The 21713-nt window shown below is 31.0% G+C and overlaps 1 protein-coding gene across 1 annotated transcript in view; it reads left to right on the plus strand.

Moving 5' to 3' along the window:
• LOC139496814 (coadhesin-like) overlaps window positions 1-21713 on the plus strand; it is a gene marked incomplete in the record, with an annotated part of 65361 nt that extends 43648 nt beyond the window's left edge. Inside the window, 4 exon segments of the mRNA XM_071285117.1 lie at window positions 18740-18826; window positions 20171-20239; window positions 20846-20925; window positions 21438-21713. Of these exon segments, the coding sequence (XP_071141218.1) occupies window positions 18740-18826; window positions 20171-20239; window positions 20846-20925; window positions 21438-21455 (254 nt within the window).

A 21713-nucleotide genomic window follows, 5' to 3' on the forward strand; every position in this document is an offset into this window, starting at 1 on the left:
CTGTGCCAAAAAATAGAGGTTTTCAATTAGGGTGAGGCCTTATATCAAATGTAATATTTTTCACTTACCACAATTTTCTGAAGTTGTTAAGTTATCAAACAAACTTTAACAGGTTATAAATGTACTTTTGATGGAAATATAAGTTTCAAATAGCATAACGCATGTGGATAAAATGGTCTTTAGCAATGTTATGCTTAAAAAAACAGATTGCCAGTTTAGGCCGTTCCCCACATTTGCATATTTAAAAGCATATAAATGATATGGGAGATGGAGATATACTTCTTTTTGCTAAAATCTGTGCTCAGATATGATAAAACATGGAGCCTGGATGTAACAAGACTGTCACTTTCAACTATATATGCAGACAGTATGGTCTGATGCAAAGTTTATTAACTTTACTGTTTAAAAACTGAATGAAATGTCAGCCTCAAAAGGCCAATATTTAAACCACTAGCTATCCAACAGAAGAAAGTAAAGGTAGTCTGTGAAACAGAAATGGTTCAGCAATCAGTAATAAGTGTTTTTGATGTAGGTTCAGTGCAATCTGTTTTGGAATACAACTTTTAAGTGCATAGAACTTCACATTTCACCTGCTGCGTATACTGACCGTTAGACTTAGACTATTAAAACAGCACATTTTGCACTCTTTTTATGTTTTTATCTACTTTTTTTTTGTGTTCAGAGTTCACAAATAAGTTAAACAACTGAAATAAATACCACAAACACAAATAGATATCAGAAAAAAACTGTCAGAGAGAAATTAAGCATGCTGTTTTTGAAAAAATAGTGAAAAAAGTGAAAAAGCTACATTTTAGGCATTTAACCTGAAAAGTGACTTTTTCACAAAATTTCTATCAAATGAAAGTGAAAATCATTTCTTCTCATATAGTTTGACAAATCAATACCAATAGATCATTCAGAAAAGATGCCAAAGTAAAAATTCTAAATTTGCTGAAATGCACCTCTTAGGCCACAGACCACAATTAATTCCTCTATCAGTTCTTTATAACCTTTTGCATCATTAAAAAAATTGCACCATGCACTTTTGTCCAATTTTTTGTGTGTGTAATGTATTGTCCTAGTCCAAATATATATCCAAAATTCAGAAAGATTGAAGCAATCACTTTTACAAATTTAGCCAATACACATCCATACCCCTATTGACAAGTCAAGAGATGTTCCGAAAACTGTAAATATCACCTTTTTGCACTTGACCTAATCACTCATTCCATATCAAAATCAGTTAAAATACAACCTCCAAAAATTTATTTGACCTCTCTTCTTTCATTTCCACCCAAAAAGATTTAAGGAATGAGTGAGGAAAGGAAAGAAAAAAAATTAAGGAAAAATACACTCTAATTAAAAAGAACTATATTCGTGGACAACGAAAAGCGGGGTCATTAATTGTGGTCTTGGGCCTATTAGGGGCCTAAAACTTGACCAATTCTAATAAAACTTGGCATGATTCAAGCTTAGTATATTATAAAACAGGTTACAAAGTTTCAAAGCCATATGATACCAAATAAAAAAAATGTGGCATTTTTTATATCTGAATTTTGGGTGCTGAATTGTGGCGTTGAATTAGAACAATTAAAACTATCAAATTTGAGCTTCTAAAAACCAAAAGATACCAAAACTAACACTTTTTAATGTCTCTATGTATAAGTTAACATCTATTTAAAGCAACAGAAAGCATATTTCATGTATCAGACTTATGCAAAATGGCCAGAAGTTAATTTTATATGAGCCTGTGCCAAAAAATAGAGGTTTTCAATTAGGGTGAGGCCTTATATCAAATGTAATATTTTTCACTTACCACAATTTTCTGAAGTTGTTAAGTTATCAAACAAACTTTAACAGGTTATAAATGTACTTTTGATGGAAATATAAGTTTCAAATAGCATAACGCATGTGGATAAAATGGTCTTTAGCAATGTTATGCTTAAAAAAACAGATTGCCAGTTTAGGCCGTTCCCCACATTTGCATATTTAAAAGCATATAAATGATATGGGAGATGGAGATATACTTCTTTTTGCTAAAATCTGTGCTCAGATATGATAAAACATGGAGCCTGGATGTAACAAGACTGTCACTTTCAACTATATATGCAGACAGTATGGTCTGATGCAAAGTTTATTAACTTTACTGTTTAAAAACTGAATGAAATGTCAGCCTCAAAAGGCCAATATTTAAACCACTAGCTATCCAACAGAAGAAAGTAAAGGTAGTCTGTGAAACAGAAATGGTTCAGCAATCAGTAATAAGTGTTTTTGATGTAGGTTCAGTGCAATCTGTTTTGGAATACAACTTTTAAGTGCATAGAACTTCACATTTCACCTGCTGCGTATACTGACCGTTAGACTTAGACTATTAAAACAGCACATTTTGCACTCTTTTTATGTTTTTATCTACTTTTTTTTTGTGTTCAGAGTTCACAAATAAGTTAAACAACTGAAATAAATACCACAAACACAAATAGATATCAGAAAAAAACTGTCAGAGAGAAATTAAGCATGCTGTTTTTGAAAAAATAGTGAAAAAAGTGAAAAAGCTACATTTTAGGCATTTAACCTGAAAAGTGACTTTTTCACAAAATTTCTATCAAATGAAAGTGAAAATCATTTCTTCTCATATAGTTTGACAAATCAATACCAATAGATCATTCAGAAAAGATGCCAAAGTAAAAATTCTAAATTTGCTGAAATGCACCTCTTAGGCCACAGACCACAATTAATTCCTCTATCAGTTCTTTATAACCTTTTGCATCATTAAAAAAATTGCACCATGCACTTTTGTCCAATTTTTTGTGTGTGTAATGTATTGTCCTAGTCCAAATATATATCCAAAATTCAGAAAGATTGAAGCAATCACTTTTACAAATTTAGCCAATACACATCCATACCCCTATTGACAAGTCAAGAGATGTTCCGAAAACTGTAAATATCACCTTTTTGCACTTGACCTAATCACTCATTCCATATCAAAATCAGTTAAAATACAACCTCCAAAAATTTATTTGACCTCTCTTCTTTCATTTCCACCCAAAAAGATTTAAGGAATGAGTGAGGAAAGGAAAGAAAAAAAATTAAGGAAAAATACACTCTAATTAAAAAGAACTATATTCGTGGACAACGAAAAGCGGGGTCATTAATTGTGGTCTTGGGCCTATTAGGGGCCTAAAACTTGACCAATTCTAATAAAACTTGGCATGATTCAAGCTTAGTATATTATAAAACAGGTTACAAAGTTTCAAAGCCATATGATACCAAATAAAAAAAATGTGGCATTTTTTATATCTGAATTTTGGGTGCTGAATTGTGGCGTTGAATTAGAACAATTAAAACTATCAAATTTGAGCTTCTAAAAACCAAAAGATACCAAAACTAACACTTTTTAATGTCTCTATGTATAAGTTAACATCTATTTAAAGCAACAGAAAGCATATTTCATGTATCAGACTTATGCAAAATGGCCAGAAGTTAATTTTATATGAGCCTGTGCCAAAAAATAGAGGTTTTCAATTAGGGTGAGGCCTTATATCAAATGTAATATTTTTCACTTACCACAATTTTCTGAAGTTGTTAAGTTATCAAACAAACTTTAACAGGTTATAAATGTACTTTTGATGGAAATATAAGTTTCAAATAGCATAACGCATGTGGATAAAATGGTCTTTAGCAATGTTATGCTTAAAAAAACAGATTGCCAGTTTAGGCCGTTCCCCACATTTGCATATTTAAAAGCATATAAATGATATGGGAGATGGAGATATACTTCTTTTTGCTAAAATCTGTGCTCAGATATGATAAAACATGGAGCCTGGATGTAACAAGACTGTCACTTTCAACTATATATGCAGACAGTATGGTCTGATGCAAAGTTTATTAACTTTACTGTTTAAAAACTGAATGAAATGTCAGCCTCAAAAGGCCAATATTTAAACCACTAGCTATCCAACAGAAGAAAGTAAAGGTAGTCTGTGAAACAGAAATGGTTCAGCAATCAGTAATAAGTGTTTTTGATGTAGGTTCAGTGCAATCTGTTTTGGAATACAACTTTTAAGTGCATAGAACTTCACATTTCACCTGCTGCGTATACTGACCGTTAGACTTAGACTATTAAAACAGCACATTTTGCACTCTTTTTATGTTTTTATCTACTTTTTTTTTGTGTTCAGAGTTCACAAATAAGTTAAACAACTGAAATAAATACCACAAACACAAATAGATATCAGAAAAAAACTGTCAGAGAGAAATTAAGCATGCTGTTTTTGAAAAAATAGTGAAAAAAGTGAAAAAGCTACATTTTAGGCATTTAACCTGAAAAGTGACTTTTTCACAAAATTTCTATCAAATGAAAGTGAAAATCATTTCTTCTCATATAGTTTGACAAATCAATACCAATAGATCATTCAGAAAAGATGCCAAAGTAAAAATTCTAAATTTGCTGAAATGCACCTCTTAGGCCACAGACCACAATTAATTCCTCTATCAGTTCTTTATAACCTTTTGCATCATTAAAAAAATTGCACCATGCACTTTTGTCCAATTTTTTGTGTGTGTAATGTATTGTCCTAGTCCAAATATATATCCAAAATTCAGAAAGATTGAAGCAATCACTTTTACAAATTTAGCCAATACACATCCATACCCCTATTGACAAGTCAAGAGATGTTCCGAAAACTGTAAATATCACCTTTTTGCACTTGACCTAATCACTCATTCCATATCAAAATCAGTTAAAATACAACCTCCAAAAATTTATTTGACCTCTCTTCTTTCATTTCCACCCAAAAAGATTTAAGGAATGAGTGAGGAAAGGAAAGAAAAAAAATTAAGGAAAAATACACTCTAATTAAAAAGAACTATATTCGTGGACAACGAAAAGCGGGGTCATTAATTGTGGTCTTGGGCCTATTAGGGGCCTAAAACTTGACCAATTCTAATAAAACTTGGCATGATTCAAGCTTAGTATATTATAAAACAGGTTACAAAGTTTCAAAGCCATATGATACCAAATAAAAAAAATGTGGCATTTTTTATATCTGAATTTTGGGTGCTGAATTGTGGCGTTGAATTAGAACAATTAAAACTATCAAATTTGAGCTTCTAAAAACCAAAAGATACCAAAACTAACACTTTTTAATGTCTCTATGTATAAGTTAACATCTATTTAAAGCAACAGAAAGCATATTTCATGTATCAGACTTATGCAAAATGGCCAGAAGTTAATTTTATATGAGCCTGTGCCAAAAAATAGAGGTTTTCAATTAGGGTGAGGCCTTATATCAAATGTAATATTTTTCACTTACCACAATTTTCTGAAGTTGTTAAGTTATCAAACAAACTTTAACAGGTTATAAATGTACTTTTGATGGAAATATAAGTTTCAAATAGCATAACGCATGTGGATAAAATGGTCTTTAGCAATGTTATGCTTAAAAAAACAGATTGCCAGTTTAGGCCGTTCCCCACATTTGCATATTTAAAAGCATATAAATGATATGGGAGATGGAGATATACTTCTTTTTGCTAAAATCTGTGCTCAGATATGATAAAACATGGAGCCTGGATGTAACAAGACTGTCACTTTCAACTATATATGCAGACAGTATGGTCTGATGCAAAGTTTATTAACTTTACTGTTTAAAAACTGAATGAAATGTCAGCCTCAAAAGGCCAATATTTAAACCACTAGCTATCCAACAGAAGAAAGTAAAGGTAGTCTGTGAAACAGAAATGGTTCAGCAATCAGTAATAAGTGTTTTTGATGTAGGTTCAGTGCAATCTGTTTTGGAATACAACTTTTAAGTGCATAGAACTTCACATTTCACCTGCTGCGTATACTGACCGTTAGACTTAGACTATTAAAACAGCACATTTTGCACTCTTTTTATGTTTTTATCTACTTTTTTTTTGTGTTCAGAGTTCACAAATAAGTTAAACAACTGAAATAAATACCACAAACACAAATAGATATCAGAAAAAAACTGTCAGAGAGAAATTAAGCATGCTGTTTTTGAAAAAATAGTGAAAAAAGTGAAAAAGCTACATTTTAGGCATTTAACCTGAAAAGTGACTTTTTCACAAAATTTCTATCAAATGAAAGTGAAAATCATTTCTTCTCATATAGTTTGACAAATCAATACCAATAGATCATTCAGAAAAGATGCCAAAGTAAAAATTCTAAATTTGCTGAAATGCACCTCTTAGGCCACAGACCACAATTAATTCCTCTATCAGTTCTTTATAACCTTTTGCATCATTAAAAAAATTGCACCATGCACTTTTGTCCAATTTTTTGTGTGTGTAATGTATTGTCCTAGTCCAAATATATATCCAAAATTCAGAAAGATTGAAGCAATCACTTTTACAAATTTAGCCAATACACATCCATACCCCTATTGACAAGTCAAGAGATGTTCCGAAAACTGTAAATATCACCTTTTTGCACTTGACCTAATCACTCATTCCATATCAAAATCAGTTAAAATACAACCTCCAAAAATTTATTTGACCTCTCTTCTTTCATTTCCACCCAAAAAGATTTAAGGAATGAGTGAGGAAAGGAAAGAAAAAAAATTAAGGAAAAATACACTCTAATTAAAAAGAACTATATTCGTGGACAACGAAAAGCGGGGTCATTAATTGTGGTCTTGGGCCTATTAGGGGCCTAAAACTTGACCAATTCTAATAAAACTTGGCATGATTCAAGCTTAGTATATTATAAAACAGGTTACAAAGTTTCAAAGCCATATGATACCAAATAAAAAAAATGTGGCATTTTTTATATCTGAATTTTGGGTGCTGAATTGTGGCGTTGAATTAGAACAATTAAAACTATCAAATTTGAGCTTCTAAAAACCAAAAGATACCAAAACTAACACTTTTTAATGTCTCTATGTATAAGTTAACATCTATTTAAAGCAACAGAAAGCATATTTCATGTATCAGACTTATGCAAAATGGCCAGAAGTTAATTTTATATGAGCCTGTGCCAAAAAATAGAGGTTTTCAATTAGGGTGAGGCCTTATATCAAATGTAATATTTTTCACTTACCACAATTTTCTGAAGTTGTTAAGTTATCAAACAAACTTTAACAGGTTATAAATGTACTTTTGATGGAAATATAAGTTTCAAATAGCATAACGCATGTGGATAAAATGGTCTTTAGCAATGTTATGCTTAAAAAAACAGATTGCCAGTTTAGGCCGTTCCCCACATTTGCATATTTAAAAGCATATAAATGATATGGGAGATGGAGATATACTTCTTTTTGCTAAAATCTGTGCTCAGATATGATAAAACATGGAGCCTGGATGTAACAAGACTGTCACTTTCAACTATATATGCAGACAGTATGGTCTGATGCAAAGTTTATTAACTTTACTGTTTAAAAACTGAATGAAATGTCAGCCTCAAAAGGCCAATATTTAAACCACTAGCTATCCAACAGAAGAAAGTAAAGGTAGTCTGTGAAACAGAAATGGTTCAGCAATCAGTAATAAGTGTTTTTGATGTAGGTTCAGTGCAATCTGTTTTGGAATACAACTTTTAAGTGCATAGAACTTCACATTTCACCTGCTGCGTATACTGACCGTTAGACTTAGACTATTAAAACAGCACATTTTGCACTCTTTTTATGTTTTTATCTACTTTTTTTTTGTGTTCAGAGTTCACAAATAAGTTAAACAACTGAAATAAATACCACAAACACAAATAGATATCAGAAAAAAACTGTCAGAGAGAAATTAAGCATGCTGTTTTTGAAAAAATAGTGAAAAAAGTGAAAAAGCTACATTTTAGGCATTTAACCTGAAAAGTGACTTTTTCACAAAATTTCTATCAAATGAAAGTGAAAATCATTTCTTCTCATATAGTTTGACAAATCAATACCAATAGATCATTCAGAAAAGATGCCAAAGTAAAAATTCTAAATTTGCTGAAATGCACCTCTTAGGCCACAGACCACAATTAATTCCTCTATCAGTTCTTTATAACCTTTTGCATCATTAAAAAAATTGCACCATGCACTTTTGTCCAATTTTTTGTGTGTGTAATGTATTGTCCTAGTCCAAATATATATCCAAAATTCAGAAAGATTGAAGCAATCACTTTTACAAATTTAGCCAATACACATCCATACCCCTATTGACAAGTCAAGAGATGTTCCGAAAACTGTAAATATCACCTTTTTGCACTTGACCTAATCACTCATTCCATATCAAAATCAGTTAAAATACAACCTCCAAAAATTTATTTGACCTCTCTTCTTTCATTTCCACCCAAAAAGATTTAAGGAATGAGTGAGGAAAGGAAAGAAAAAAAATTAAGGAAAAATACACTCTAATTAAAAAGAACTATATTCGTGGACAACGAAAAGCGGGGTCATTAATTGTGGTCTTGGGCCTATTAGGGGCCTAAAACTTGACCAATTCTAATAAAACTTGGCATGATTCAAGCTTAGTATATTATAAAACAGGTTACAAAGTTTCAAAGCCATATGATACCAAATAAAAAAAATGTGGCATTTTTTATATCTGAATTTTGGGTGCTGAATTGTGGCGTTGAATTAGAACAATTAAAACTATCAAATTTGAGCTTCTAAAAACCAAAAGATACCAAAACTAACACTTTTTAATGTCTCTATGTATAAGTTAACATCTATTTAAAGCAACAGAAAGCATATTTCATGTATCAGACTTATGCAAAATGGCCAGAAGTTAATTTTATATGAGCCTGTGCCAAAAAATAGAGGTTTTCAATTAGGGTGAGGCCTTATATCAAATGTAATATTTTTCACTTACCACAATTTTCTGAAGTTGTTAAGTTATCAAACAAACTTTAACAGGTTATAAATGTACTTTTGATGGAAATATAAGTTTCAAATAGCATAACGCATGTGGATAAAATGGTCTTTAGCAATGTTATGCTTAAAAAAACAGATTGCCAGTTTAGGCCGTTCCCCACATTTGCATATTTAAAAGCATATAAATGATATGGGAGATGGAGATATACTTCTTTTTGCTAAAATCTGTGCTCAGATATGATAAAACATGGAGCCTGGATGTAACAAGACTGTCACTTTCAACTATATATGCAGACAGTATGGTCTGATGCAAAGTTTATTAACTTTACTGTTTAAAAACTGAATGAAATGTCAGCCTCAAAAGGCCAATATTTAAACCACTAGCTATCCAACAGAAGAAAGTAAAGGTAGTCTGTGAAACAGAAATGGTTCAGCAATCAGTAATAAGTGTTTTTGATGTAGGTTCAGTGCAATCTGTTTTGGAATACAACTTTTAAGTGCATAGAACTTCACATTTCACCTGCTGCGTATACTGACCGTTAGACTTAGACTATTAAAACAGCACATTTTGCACTCTTTTTATGTTTTTATCTACTTTTTTTTTGTGTTCAGAGTTCACAAATAAGTTAAACAACTGAAATAAATACCACAAACACAAATAGATATCAGAAAAAAACTGTCAGAGAGAAATTAAGCATGCTGTTTTTGAAAAAATAGTGAAAAAAGTGAAAAAGCTACATTTTAGGCATTTAACCTGAAAAGTGACTTTTTCACAAAATTTCTATCAAATGAAAGTGAAAATCATTTCTTCTCATATAGTTTGACAAATCAATACCAATAGATCATTCAGAAAAGATGCCAAAGTAAAAATTCTAAATTTGCTGAAATGCACCTCTTAGGCCACAGACCACAATTAATTCCTCTATCAGTTCTTTATAACCTTTTGCATCATTAAAAAAATTGCACCATGCACTTTTGTCCAATTTTTTGTGTGTGTAATGTATTGTCCTAGTCCAAATATATATCCAAAATTCAGAAAGATTGAAGCAATCACTTTTACAAATTTAGCCAATACACATCCATACCCCTATTGACAAGTCAAGAGATGTTCCGAAAACTGTAAATATCACCTTTTTGCACTTGACCTAATCACTCATTCCATATCAAAATCAGTTAAAATACAACCTCCAAAAATTTATTTGACCTCTCTTCTTTCATTTCCACCCAAAAAGATTTAAGGAATGAGTGAGGAAAGGAAAGAAAAAAAATTAAGGAAAAATACACTCTAATTAAAAAGAACTATATTCGTGGACAACGAAAAGCGGGGTCATTAATTGTGGTCTTGGGCCTATTAGGGGCCTAAAACTTGACCAATTCTAATAAAACTTGGCATGATTCAAGCTTAGTATATTATAAAACAGGTTACAAAGTTTCAAAGCCATATGATACCAAATAAAAAAAATGTGGCATTTTTTATATCTGAATTTTGGGTGCTGAATTGTGGCGTTGAATTAGAACAATTAAAACTATCAAATTTGAGCTTCTAAAAACCAAAAGATACCAAAACTAACACTTTTTAATGTCTCTATGTATAAGTTAACATCTATTTAAAGCAACAGAAAGCATATTTCATGTATCAGACTTATGCAAAATGGCCAGAAGTTAATTTTATATGAGCCTGTGCCAAAAAATAGAGGTTTTCAATTAGGGTGAGGCCTTATATCAAATGTAATATTTTTCACTTACCACAATTTTCTGAAGTTGTTAAGTTATCAAACAAACTTTAACAGGTTATAAATGTACTTTTGATGGAAATATAAGTTTCAAATAGCATAACGCATGTGGATAAAATGGTCTTTAGCAATGTTATGCTTAAAAAAACAGATTGCCAGTTTAGGCCGTTCCCCACATTTGCATATTTAAAAGCATATAAATGATATGGGAGATGGAGATATACTTCTTTTTGCTAAAATCTGTGCTCAGATATGATAAAACATGGAGCCTGGATGTAACAAGACTGTCACTTTCAACTATATATGCAGACAGTATGGTCTGATGCAAAGTTTATTAACTTTACTGTTTAAAAACTGAATGAAATGTCAGCCTCAAAAGGCCAATATTTAAACCACTAGCTATCCAACAGAAGAAAGTAAAGGTAGTCTGTGAAACAGAAATGGTTCAGCAATCAGTAATAAGTGTTTTTGATGTAGGTTCAGTGCAATCTGTTTTGGAATACAACTTTTAAGTGCATAGAACTTCACATTTCACCTGCTGCGTATACTGACCGTTAGACTTAGACTATTAAAACAGCACATTTTGCACTCTTTTTATGTTTTTATCTACTTTTTTTTTGTGTTCAGAGTTCACAAATAAGTTAAACAACTGAAATAAATACCACAAACACAAATAGATATCAGAAAAAAACTGTCAGAGAGAAATTAAGCATGCTGTTTTTGAAAAAATAGTGAAAAAAGTGAAAAAGCTACATTTTAGGCATTTAACCTGAAAAGTGACTTTTTCACAAAATTTCTATCAAATGAAAGTGAAAATCATTTCTTCTCATATAGTTTGACAAATCAATACCAATAGATCATTCAGAAAAGATGCCAAAGTAAAAATTCTAAATTTGCTGAAATGCACCTCTTAGGCCACAGACCACAATTAATTCCTCTATCAGTTCTTTATAACCTTTTGCATCATTAAAAAAATTGCACCATGCACTTTTGTCCAATTTTTTGTGTGTGTAATGTATTGTCCTAGTCCAAATATATATCCAAAATTCAGAAAGATTGAAGCAATCACTTTTACAAATTTAGCCAATACACATCCATACCCCTATTGACAAGTCAAGAGATGTTCCGAAAACTGTAAATATCACCTTTTTGCACTTGACCTAATCACTCATTCCATATCAAAATCAGTTAAAATACAACCTCCAAAAATTTATTTGACCTCTCTTCTTTCATTTCCACCCAAAAAGATTTAAGGAATGAGTGAGGAAAGGAAAGAAAAAAAATTAAGGAAAAATACACTCTAATTAAAAAGAACTATATTCGTGGACAACGAAAAGCGGGGTCATTAATTGTGGTCTTGGGCCTATTAGGGGCCTAAAACTTGACCAATTCTAATAAAACTTGGCATGATTCAAGCTTAGTATATTATAAAACAGGTTACAAAGTTTCAAAGCCATATGATACCAAATAAAAAAAATGTGGCATTTTTTATATCTGAATTTTGGGTGCTGAATTGTGGCGTTGAATTAGAACAATTAAAACTATCAAATTTGAGCTTCTAAAAACCAAAAGATACCAAAACTAACACTTTTTAATGTCTCTATGTATAAGTTAACATCTATTTAAAGCAACAGAAAGCATATTTCATGTATCAGACTTATGCAAAATGGCCAGAAGTTAATTTTATATGAGCCTGTGCCAAAAAATAGAGGTTTTCAATTAGGGTGAGGCCTTATATCAAATGTAATATTTTTCACTTACCACAATTTTCTGAAGTTGTTAAGTTATCAAACAAACTTTAACAGGTTATAAATGTACTTTTGATGGAAATATAAGTTTCAAATAGCATAACGCATGTGGATAAAATGGTCTTTAGCAATGTTATGCTTAAAAAAACAGATTGCCAGTTTAGGCCGTTCCCCACATTTGCATATTTAAAAGCATATAAATGATATGGGAGATGGAGATATACTTCTTTTGCTAAAATCTGTGCTCAGATATGATAAAACATGGAGCCTGGATGTAACAAGACTGTCACTTTCAACTATATATGCAGACAGTATGGTCTGATGCAAAGTTTATTAACTTTACTGTTTAAAAACTGAATGAAATGTCAGCCTCAAAAGGCCAATATTTAAACCACTAGCTATCCAACAGAAGAAAGTAAAGGTAGTCTGTGAAACAGAAATGGTTCAGCAATCAGTAATAAGTGTTTTTGATGTAGGTTCAGTGCAATCTGTTTTGGAATACAACTTTTAAGTGCATAGAACTTCACATTTCACCTGCTGCGTATACTGACCGTTAGACTTAGACTATTAAAACAGCACATTTTGCACTCTTTTTATGTTTTTATCTACTTTTTTTTTGTGTTCAGAGTTCACAAATAAGTTAAACAACTGAAATAAATACCACAAACACAAATAGATATCAGAAAAAACTGTCAGAGAGAAATTAAGCATGCTGTTTTGAAAAAATAGTGAAAAAAGTGAAAAAGCTACATTTTAGGCATTTAACCTGAAAAGTGACTTTTTCACAAAATTTCTATCAAATGAAAGTGAAAATCATTTCTTCTCATATAGTTTGACAAATCAATACAATAGATCATTCAGAAAAGATGCCAAAGTAAAAATTCTAATTTGCTGAAATGCACCTCTTAGGCCACAGACCACAATTAATTCCTCTATCAGTTCTTATAACCTTTTGCATCATTAAAAAAATTGCACCATGCACTTTTGTCAATTTTTTGTGTGTGTAATGTATTGTCCTAGTCCAAATATATATCCAAAATTCAGAAAGATTGAAGCAATCACTTTTACAAATTTAGCCAATACACATCCATACCCCTATTGACAAGTCAAGAGATGTTCCGAAAACTGTAAATATCACCTTTTTGCACTTGACCTAATCACTCATTCCATATCAAAATCAGTTAAAATACAACCTCCAAAAATTTATTTGACCTCTCTTCTTTCATTTCCACCAAAAAGATTTAAGGAATGAGTGAGGAAAGGAAAGAAAAAAATTAAGGAAAAATACACTCTAATTAAAAAGAACTATATTCGTGGACAACGAAAAGCGGGGTCATTAATTGTGGTCTTGGGCCTATTAGGGGCCTAAAACTTGACCAATTCTAATAAAACTTGGCATGATTCAAGCTTAGTATATTATAAAACAGGTTACAAAGTTTCAAAGCCATATGATACCAAATAAAAAAAATGTGGCATTTTTTATATCTGAATTTTGGGTGCTGAATTGTGGCGTGAATTAGAACAATTAAAACTATCAAATTTGAGCTTCTAAAAACCAAAAGATACCAAAACTAACACTTTTTAATGTCTCTATGTATAAGTTAACATCTATTTAAAGCAACAGAAAGCATATTTCATGTATCAGACTTATGCAAAATGGCCAGAAGTTAATTTTATATGAGCCTGTGCCAAAAAATAGAGGTTTTCAATTAGGGTGAGGCTTATATCAAATGTAATATTTTTCACTTACCACAATTTTCTGAAGTTGTTAAGTTATCAAACAAACTTTAACAGGTTATAAATGTACTTTTGATGAAATATAAGTTTCAAATAGCATAACGCATGTGGATAAAATGGTCTTTAGCAATGTTATGCTTAAAAAAACAGATTGCCAGTTTAGGCCGTTCCCCACATTTGCATATTTAAAAGCATATAAATGATATGGGAGATGGAGATATACTTCTTTTTGCTAAAATCTGTGCTCAGATATGATAAAACATGGAGCCTGGATGTAACAAGACTGTCACTTTCAACTATATATGCAGACAGTATGGTCTGATGCAAAGTTTATTAACTTTACTGTTTAAAAACTGAATGAAATGTCAGCCTCAAAAGGCCAATATTTAAACCACTAGCTATCCAACAGAAGAAAGTAAAGGTAGTCTGTGAAACAGAAATGGTTCAGCAATCAGTAATAAGTGTTTTTGATGTAGGTTCAGTGCAATCTGTTTTGGAATACAACTTTTAAGTGCATAGAACTTCACATTTCACCTGCTGCGTATACTGACCGTTAGACTTAGACTATTAAAACAGCACATTTTGCACTCTTTTTATGTTTTTATCTACTTTTTTTTTGTGTTCAGAGTTCACAAATAAGTTAAACAACTGAAATAAATACCACAAACACAAATAGATATCAGAAAAAAACTGTCAGAGAGAAATTAAGCATGCTGTTTTTGAAAAAATAGTGAAAAAAGTGAAAAAGCTACATTTTAGGCATTTAACCTGAAAAGTGACTTTTTCACAAAATTTCTATCAAATGAAAGTGAAAATCATTTCTTCTCATATAGTTTGACAAATCAATACCATAGATCATTCAGAAAAGATGCCAAAGTAAAAATTCTAAATTTGCTGAAATGCACCTCTTAGGCCACAGACCACAATTAATTCCTCTATCAGTTCTTTATAACCTTTTGCATCATTAAAAAAATTGCACCATGCACTTTTGTCCAATTTTTTGTGTGTGTAATGTATTGTCCTAGTCCAAATATATATCCAAAATTCAGAAAGATTGAAGCAATCACTTTTACAAATTTAGCCAATACACATCCATACCCCTATTGACAAGTCAAGAGATGTTCCGAAAACTGTAAATATCACCTTTTTGCACTTGACCTAATCACTCATTCCATATCAAAATCAGTTAAAATACAACCTCCAAAAATTTATTTGACCTCTCTTCTTTCATTTCACCCAAAAAGATTTAAGGAATGAGTGAGGAAAGGAAAGAAAAAAAATTAAGGAAAAATACACTCTAATTAAAAAGAACTATATTCGTGGACAACGAAAAGCGGGGTCATTAATTGTGGTCTTGGGCCTATTAGGGGCCTAAAACTTGACCAATTCTAATAAAACTTGGCATGATTCAAGCTTAGTATATTATAAAACAGGTTACAAAGTTTCAAAGCCATATGATACCAAATAAAAAAATGTGGCATTTTTTTATATCTGAATTTTGGGTGCTGAATTGTGGCGTTGAATTAGAACAATTAAAACTATCAAATTTGAGCTTCTAAAAACCAAAAGATACCAAAACTAACACTTTTTAATGTCTCTATGTATAAGTTAACATCTATTTAAAGCAACAGAAAGCATATTTCATGTATCAGACTTATGCAAAATGGCCAGAAGTTAATTTTATATGAGCCTGTGCCAAAAAATAGAGGTTTTCAATTAGGGTGAGGCCTTATATCAAATGTAATATTTTTCACTTACCACAATTTTCTGAAGTTGTTAAGTTATCAAACAAACTTTAACAGGTTATAAATGTACTTTTGATGGAAATATAAGTTTCAAATAGCATAACGCATGTGGATAAAATGGTCTTTAGCAATGTTATGCTTAAAAAAACAGATTGCCAGTTTAGGCCGTTCCCCACATTTGCATATTTAAAAGCATATAAATGATATGGGAGATGGAGATATACTTCTTTTTGCTAAAATCTGTGCTCAGATATGATAAAACATGGAGCCTGGATGTAACAAGACTGTCCACTTTCAACTATATATGCAGACAGTATGGTCTGATGCAAAGTTTATTAACTTTACTGTTTAAAAACTGAATGAAATGTCAGCCTCAAAAGGCCAATATTTAAACCACTAGCTATCCAACAGAAGAAAGTAAAGGTAGTCTGTGAAACAGAAATGGTTCAGCAATCAGTAATAAGTGTTTTTGATGTAGGTTCAGTGCAATCTGTTTTGGAATACAACTTTTAAGTGCATAGAACTTCACATTTCACCTGCTGCGTATACTGACCGTTAGACTTAGACTATTAAAACAGCACATTTTGCACTCTTTTTATGTTTTTATCTACTTTTTTTTTTGTGTTCAGAGTTCACAAATAAGTTAAACAACTGAAATAAATACCACAACACAAATAGATATCAGAAAAAAAACTGTCAGAGAGAAATTAAGCATGCTGTTTTTGAAAAAATAGTGAAAAAAGTGAAAAGCTACATTTTAGGCATTTAACCTGAAAAGTGACTTTTTCACAAAATTTCTATCAAATGAAAGTGAAAATCATTTCTTCTCATATAGTTTGACAAATCAATACCAATAGATCATTCAGAAAAGATGCCAAAGTAAAAATTCTAAATTTGCTGAAATGCACCTCTTAGGCCACAGACCACAATTAATTCCTCTATCAGTTCTTTATAACCTTTTGCATCATTAAAAAAATTGCACCATGCACTTTTGTCCAATTTTTTGTGTGTGTAATGTATTGTCCTAGTCCAAATATATATCCAAAATTCAGAAAGATTGAAGCAATCACTTTTACAAATTTAGCCAATACACATCCATACCCCTATTGACAAGTCAAGAGATGTTCCGAAAACTGTAAATATCACCTTTTTGCACTTGACCTAATCACTCATTCCATATCAAAATCAGTTAAAATACAACCTCCAAAAATTTATTTGACCTCTCTTCTTTCATTTCCACCCAAAAAGATTTAAGGAATGAGTGAGGAAGAAAGAAAAAAAATTAAGGAAAAATACACTCTAATTAAAAAGAACTATATTCGTGGACAACGAAAAGCGGGGTCATTAATTGTGGTCTTGGGCCTATTAGGGGCCTAAAACTTGACAATTCTAATAAAACTTGGCATGATTCAAGCTTAGTATATTATAAACAGGTTACAAAGTTTCAAAGCCATATGATACCAAATAAAAAAAATGTGGCATTTTTTATATCTGAATTTTGGGTGCTGAATTGTGGCGTTGAATTAGAACAATTAAAACTATCAAATTTGAGCTTCTAAAAACCAAAAGATACCAAAACTAACACTTTTTAATGTCTCTATGTATAAGTTAACATCTATTTAAAGCAACAGAAAGCATATTTCATGTATCAGACTTATGCAAAATGGCCAGAAGTTAATTTTATATGAGCCTGTGCCAAAAAAATAGAGGTTTTCAATTAGGGTGAGGCCTTATATCAAATGTAATATTTTTCACTTACCACAATTTTCTGAAGTTGTTAAGTATCAAACAAACTTTAACAGGTTATAAATGTACTTTTGATGGAAATATAAGTTTCAAATAGCATAACGCATGTGGATAAAATGGTCTTTAGCAATGTTATGCTTAAAAAAACAGATTGCCAGTTTAGGCCGTTCCCACATTTGCATATTTAAAAGCATATAAATGATATGGAGATGGAGATATACTTCTTTTTGCTAAAATCTGTGCTCAGATATGATAAAACATGGAGCCTGGATGTAACAAGACTGTCACTTTCAACTATATATGCAGACAGTATGGTCTGATGCAAAGTTTATTAACTTTACTGTTTAAAAACTGAATGAAATGTCAGCCTCAAAAGGCCAATATTTAAACCACTAGCTATCCAACAGAAGAAAGTAAAGGTAGTCTGTGAAACAGAAATGGTTCAGCAATCAGTAATAAGTGTTTTTGATGTAGGTTCAGTGCAATCTGTTTTGGAATACAACTTTTAAGTGCATAGAACTCACATTTCACCTGCTGCGTATACTGACCGTTAGACTTAGACTATTAAAACAGCACATTTTGCACTCTTTTTATGTTTTTATCTACTTTTTTTTTGTGTTCAGAGTTCACAAATAAGTTAAACAACTGAAATAAATACCACAAACACAAATAGATATCAGAAAAAAACTGTCAGAGAGAAATTAAGCATGCTGTTTTTGAAAAAATAGTGAAAAAAGTGAAAAAGCTACATTTTAGGCATTTAACCTGAAAAGTGACTTTTCACAAAATTTCTATCAAATGAAAGTGAAAATCATTTCTTCTCATATAGTTTGACAAATCAATACCAATAGATCATTCAGAAAAGATGCCAAAGTAAAAATTCAAATTTGGAAATGCACCTCTTAGGCCACAGAATACAATTAATTCTTTCATTTCATTCCAGCATTTTGAGGTATAATTAGATCAAAGATGTTTTTTGTAGAATCATATATATATATATATATATATATACAACTCGTCTAAACATCAACCCAACAATGTTAGATCTGTAAATTTGCTTTCGCAAATATATATATAATATCTATGGTTGGATACGAAATTATCATAGGTTATTCGCCAAATTATAACAGAATGATACAAAAATACGATGATATATTAAACCAAGATGATTGAATCTTGTAGATGATCCGCAGTGGTGTCAAAATCAGTTAAATACACAGCCACATGTACTGGTCTAAATTCAATGCAGGTCCGACAAAGGGCCTGTTTATGTCCAGTCCCTAAACAAGGACAAGAAAGCTGTAAAGGTAAGCTAAAGCTAAACCTTTATTTATCTTCAGTTGAGTTCTGGATTGAGTGATACATATATTGTGGTCTTGGCTATTAAGAACTAAAATACACTAATTATGTAGGAGGTACTATTTCAGTACCTTTAAGTAATACTACCAAAAAATGTACACATGCAAAATCAGCTGTCTATAAAAGAACATAAAGGGAAAATATATGATGGTAGTTACACGTGACCATCGAGTTTCTCCCAATGTCTACGTTATAAAGGCCATTGACCAATGATGTGTTGTCCTTGCTGCAATTTGACGATGTATTTGGTATATACCGATTTTCAATATGGTGGACCTTTTTTTAGAAATAAAGATTGCAGATATTAGAAAATATATAGAAAATGTAAAATATTTCCAATTAAGATTTATTTATAAAAATGACATTGTATTTATCTTATATGTATTATTTTGTATGTAGGTCATGTATATGTTGTAATTGCTGGTAATAAAAATCAAAAGTTAAAAAAAAAAAAAAAAGTTTTATGAAAATAAAAATCTCCTCTGATGTCAACTGTCCTTGAGAATATTTGTCATATTTTGTAAAAGTGCCGCCATTGGTCTCAAGGATCTCATGCTACATTCTACGCAGTAATTTTGTGTCATGTTTTAGAAAAATGAGTACACCAAATCGTTTCCATTGTGATTCTTTTCTGAATGGTGTTCCAAAAGGAATTTAAAGTCTTTTTCTCGGGTTGTGGTTGAAATGACACCAAATCACATACGAAACATTTCCATAGAGAACTCGTTTTTTACAACCTTGTGATAGTTATCATTAGAGAAATATTTTCGCCAACGTTAAAGATTGGCATTTAAGTGTGTAACACTATCTTGCAAATACAAATTAAACAGCCTTGGAAAAATTCAATCAGCAATGATGATTGTTGATATCAGTTTTACTGCAAAACATATAAATGATGAAAATAATGTTAACTATTTTTCCGAAATTTGGATGATTTTTGCTTGTCTTCAGACCACGTTGACCACATGCATGGACCAACAAGTTTAATTCAAATGTGTATCAAATTCAAAATTAATGCATCTTTCTATTAAATATTCATGATTTTGTTCGAAGGGTATGGAAAACATGCAACAGAAAGAAATAGGCATTAAAATACACCTAACCAAAAGTTGTTGTTGTAAGGTCACTTATTGACCCTTTCATTTGAAAACAAAAAATAATTTTCTATCAAACAAACACACTTCAGATGTTATTCAGTCAGATATCAGATTATATAATATATCTTTGAATTGTGTTTAAAACATGCAGCACAGATGAAGCATCTCCATTTTATATAACATTACTGTTTACAGGAGAGAGCTTCCAAGTGAGAGAATGTATTAATGTACCATCATGTATGCCAGCAGTTGTATCAAATCAAGGTATTATATTTCCACTTGTTTTGAAACTCAAACAAGTTGTATATTTACCATATTGATTGCTAATTTAATGTCCAGTGGTGAATATTTCATGCATATTAAGGATGAAAACAAATTTCAACACAATAAGAAGAATCTGTAGTGTTATGACCAGATTTAAGGGTCTGAATTTTGTGCTGGCACTGGAAAATGAGGATATTTTTAATAACTGGAAATCTATGCCTCCCTCCCTCCTAATTTTTGTTACAAGGGTCCTCAAACTTTCAAAGACTGAAAAAAGCTGCATAACTTTTTTCTGCCATTAAATATATCCAGTTTCCTGAATTTTGGTTAATGCCAGTGCTGAGTGATAGCTTTTGTTACTAATTTTCTTATATAGAAATAAATCAGTGATGCCCCGGTTGGTAAGGAGCACTGATTTTGGAAAACTCATAAACAATATTTGCCTGTTTTACATAGTTGTCAAATATGTATGGTTGGACCCTATTTTCCTATTAATATCCTCATGTTTTATTCAAAATAAACACTTCAATTGGTTATAGTGATCAAATTGTATCACATTTCTTGACAATACATTATACTGAATTTATCTGATTTTGTTACTTTCAGACAGAAATGTTGGCAGTGAAAATGAAGAAAGTTTAAACAGCACTATTTCAACAACATCAGCTTTTCCAGAAGTAGTGCTGGTAGGTTCAGAAAATTTGAATACATGATAATAAAAATCTGCATCTTTAAAAGGCAGTTTTTTCTTAAAACAAGAATCAATGTTTGTTTATACTTTCAGTATTCTAGTATCTGTTGCTTAACTGAATATTTCTTCTAGTTTGTGTAGAAAGTCATTTGAACAGACTAAAGAATAAATGCAAACTTTTACTACTTGATTACTAATTATAGCATACACATTCTAGAATTCTTAAAATTCAAACAAATAGCAGAATAAGGTCATATTATGACAGATGACATCATAAAATCCAGTTGCCAGTTAGATAGTTTAAAAAAAAAATATCTTTGCATCAAGTAACAAATAAATAGTGTTTTCTTTATTTACGGCTGACTTCCTAAATTCAGCTTAGGTATAATTAAACAATTATTGTGGCCATCATATGAGCTGAAAATCCCAATTTTAATCCTTCAAGGGTTATAATCCTAAAGTATAATTCATGCTTCATGTACTTACATTTTCTGGGTTTTTTTTTAGGATCAAGAATCTCCCTAGATGAAGATGAGATGCATGGTCTACATATGTGTTCACTGCAATTTTAACAATCCAATAATGTTAACTTGAAGGAGTACTTATTCATTATGTGTTGTGACAGATTTTTTTTATAAACATGTATGTTAATATACATGTCAAGTTAAAAAAAAAAATGTTTTTTATATCCTGTAAATATTGATGCTGTTTATATAAATATTGTTGTTGTATAGTTTCATATTTATTTGTTTTTATAAAACTGTGTAAATAAAAAAATAAAAA

Source organism: Mytilus edulis, chromosome 1 (assembly GCF_963676685.1).
Source record: "Mytilus edulis chromosome 1, xbMytEdul2.2, whole genome shotgun sequence".
Taxonomy (NCBI): Eukaryota; Metazoa; Mollusca; class Bivalvia; order Mytilida; family Mytilidae; genus Mytilus; species Mytilus edulis.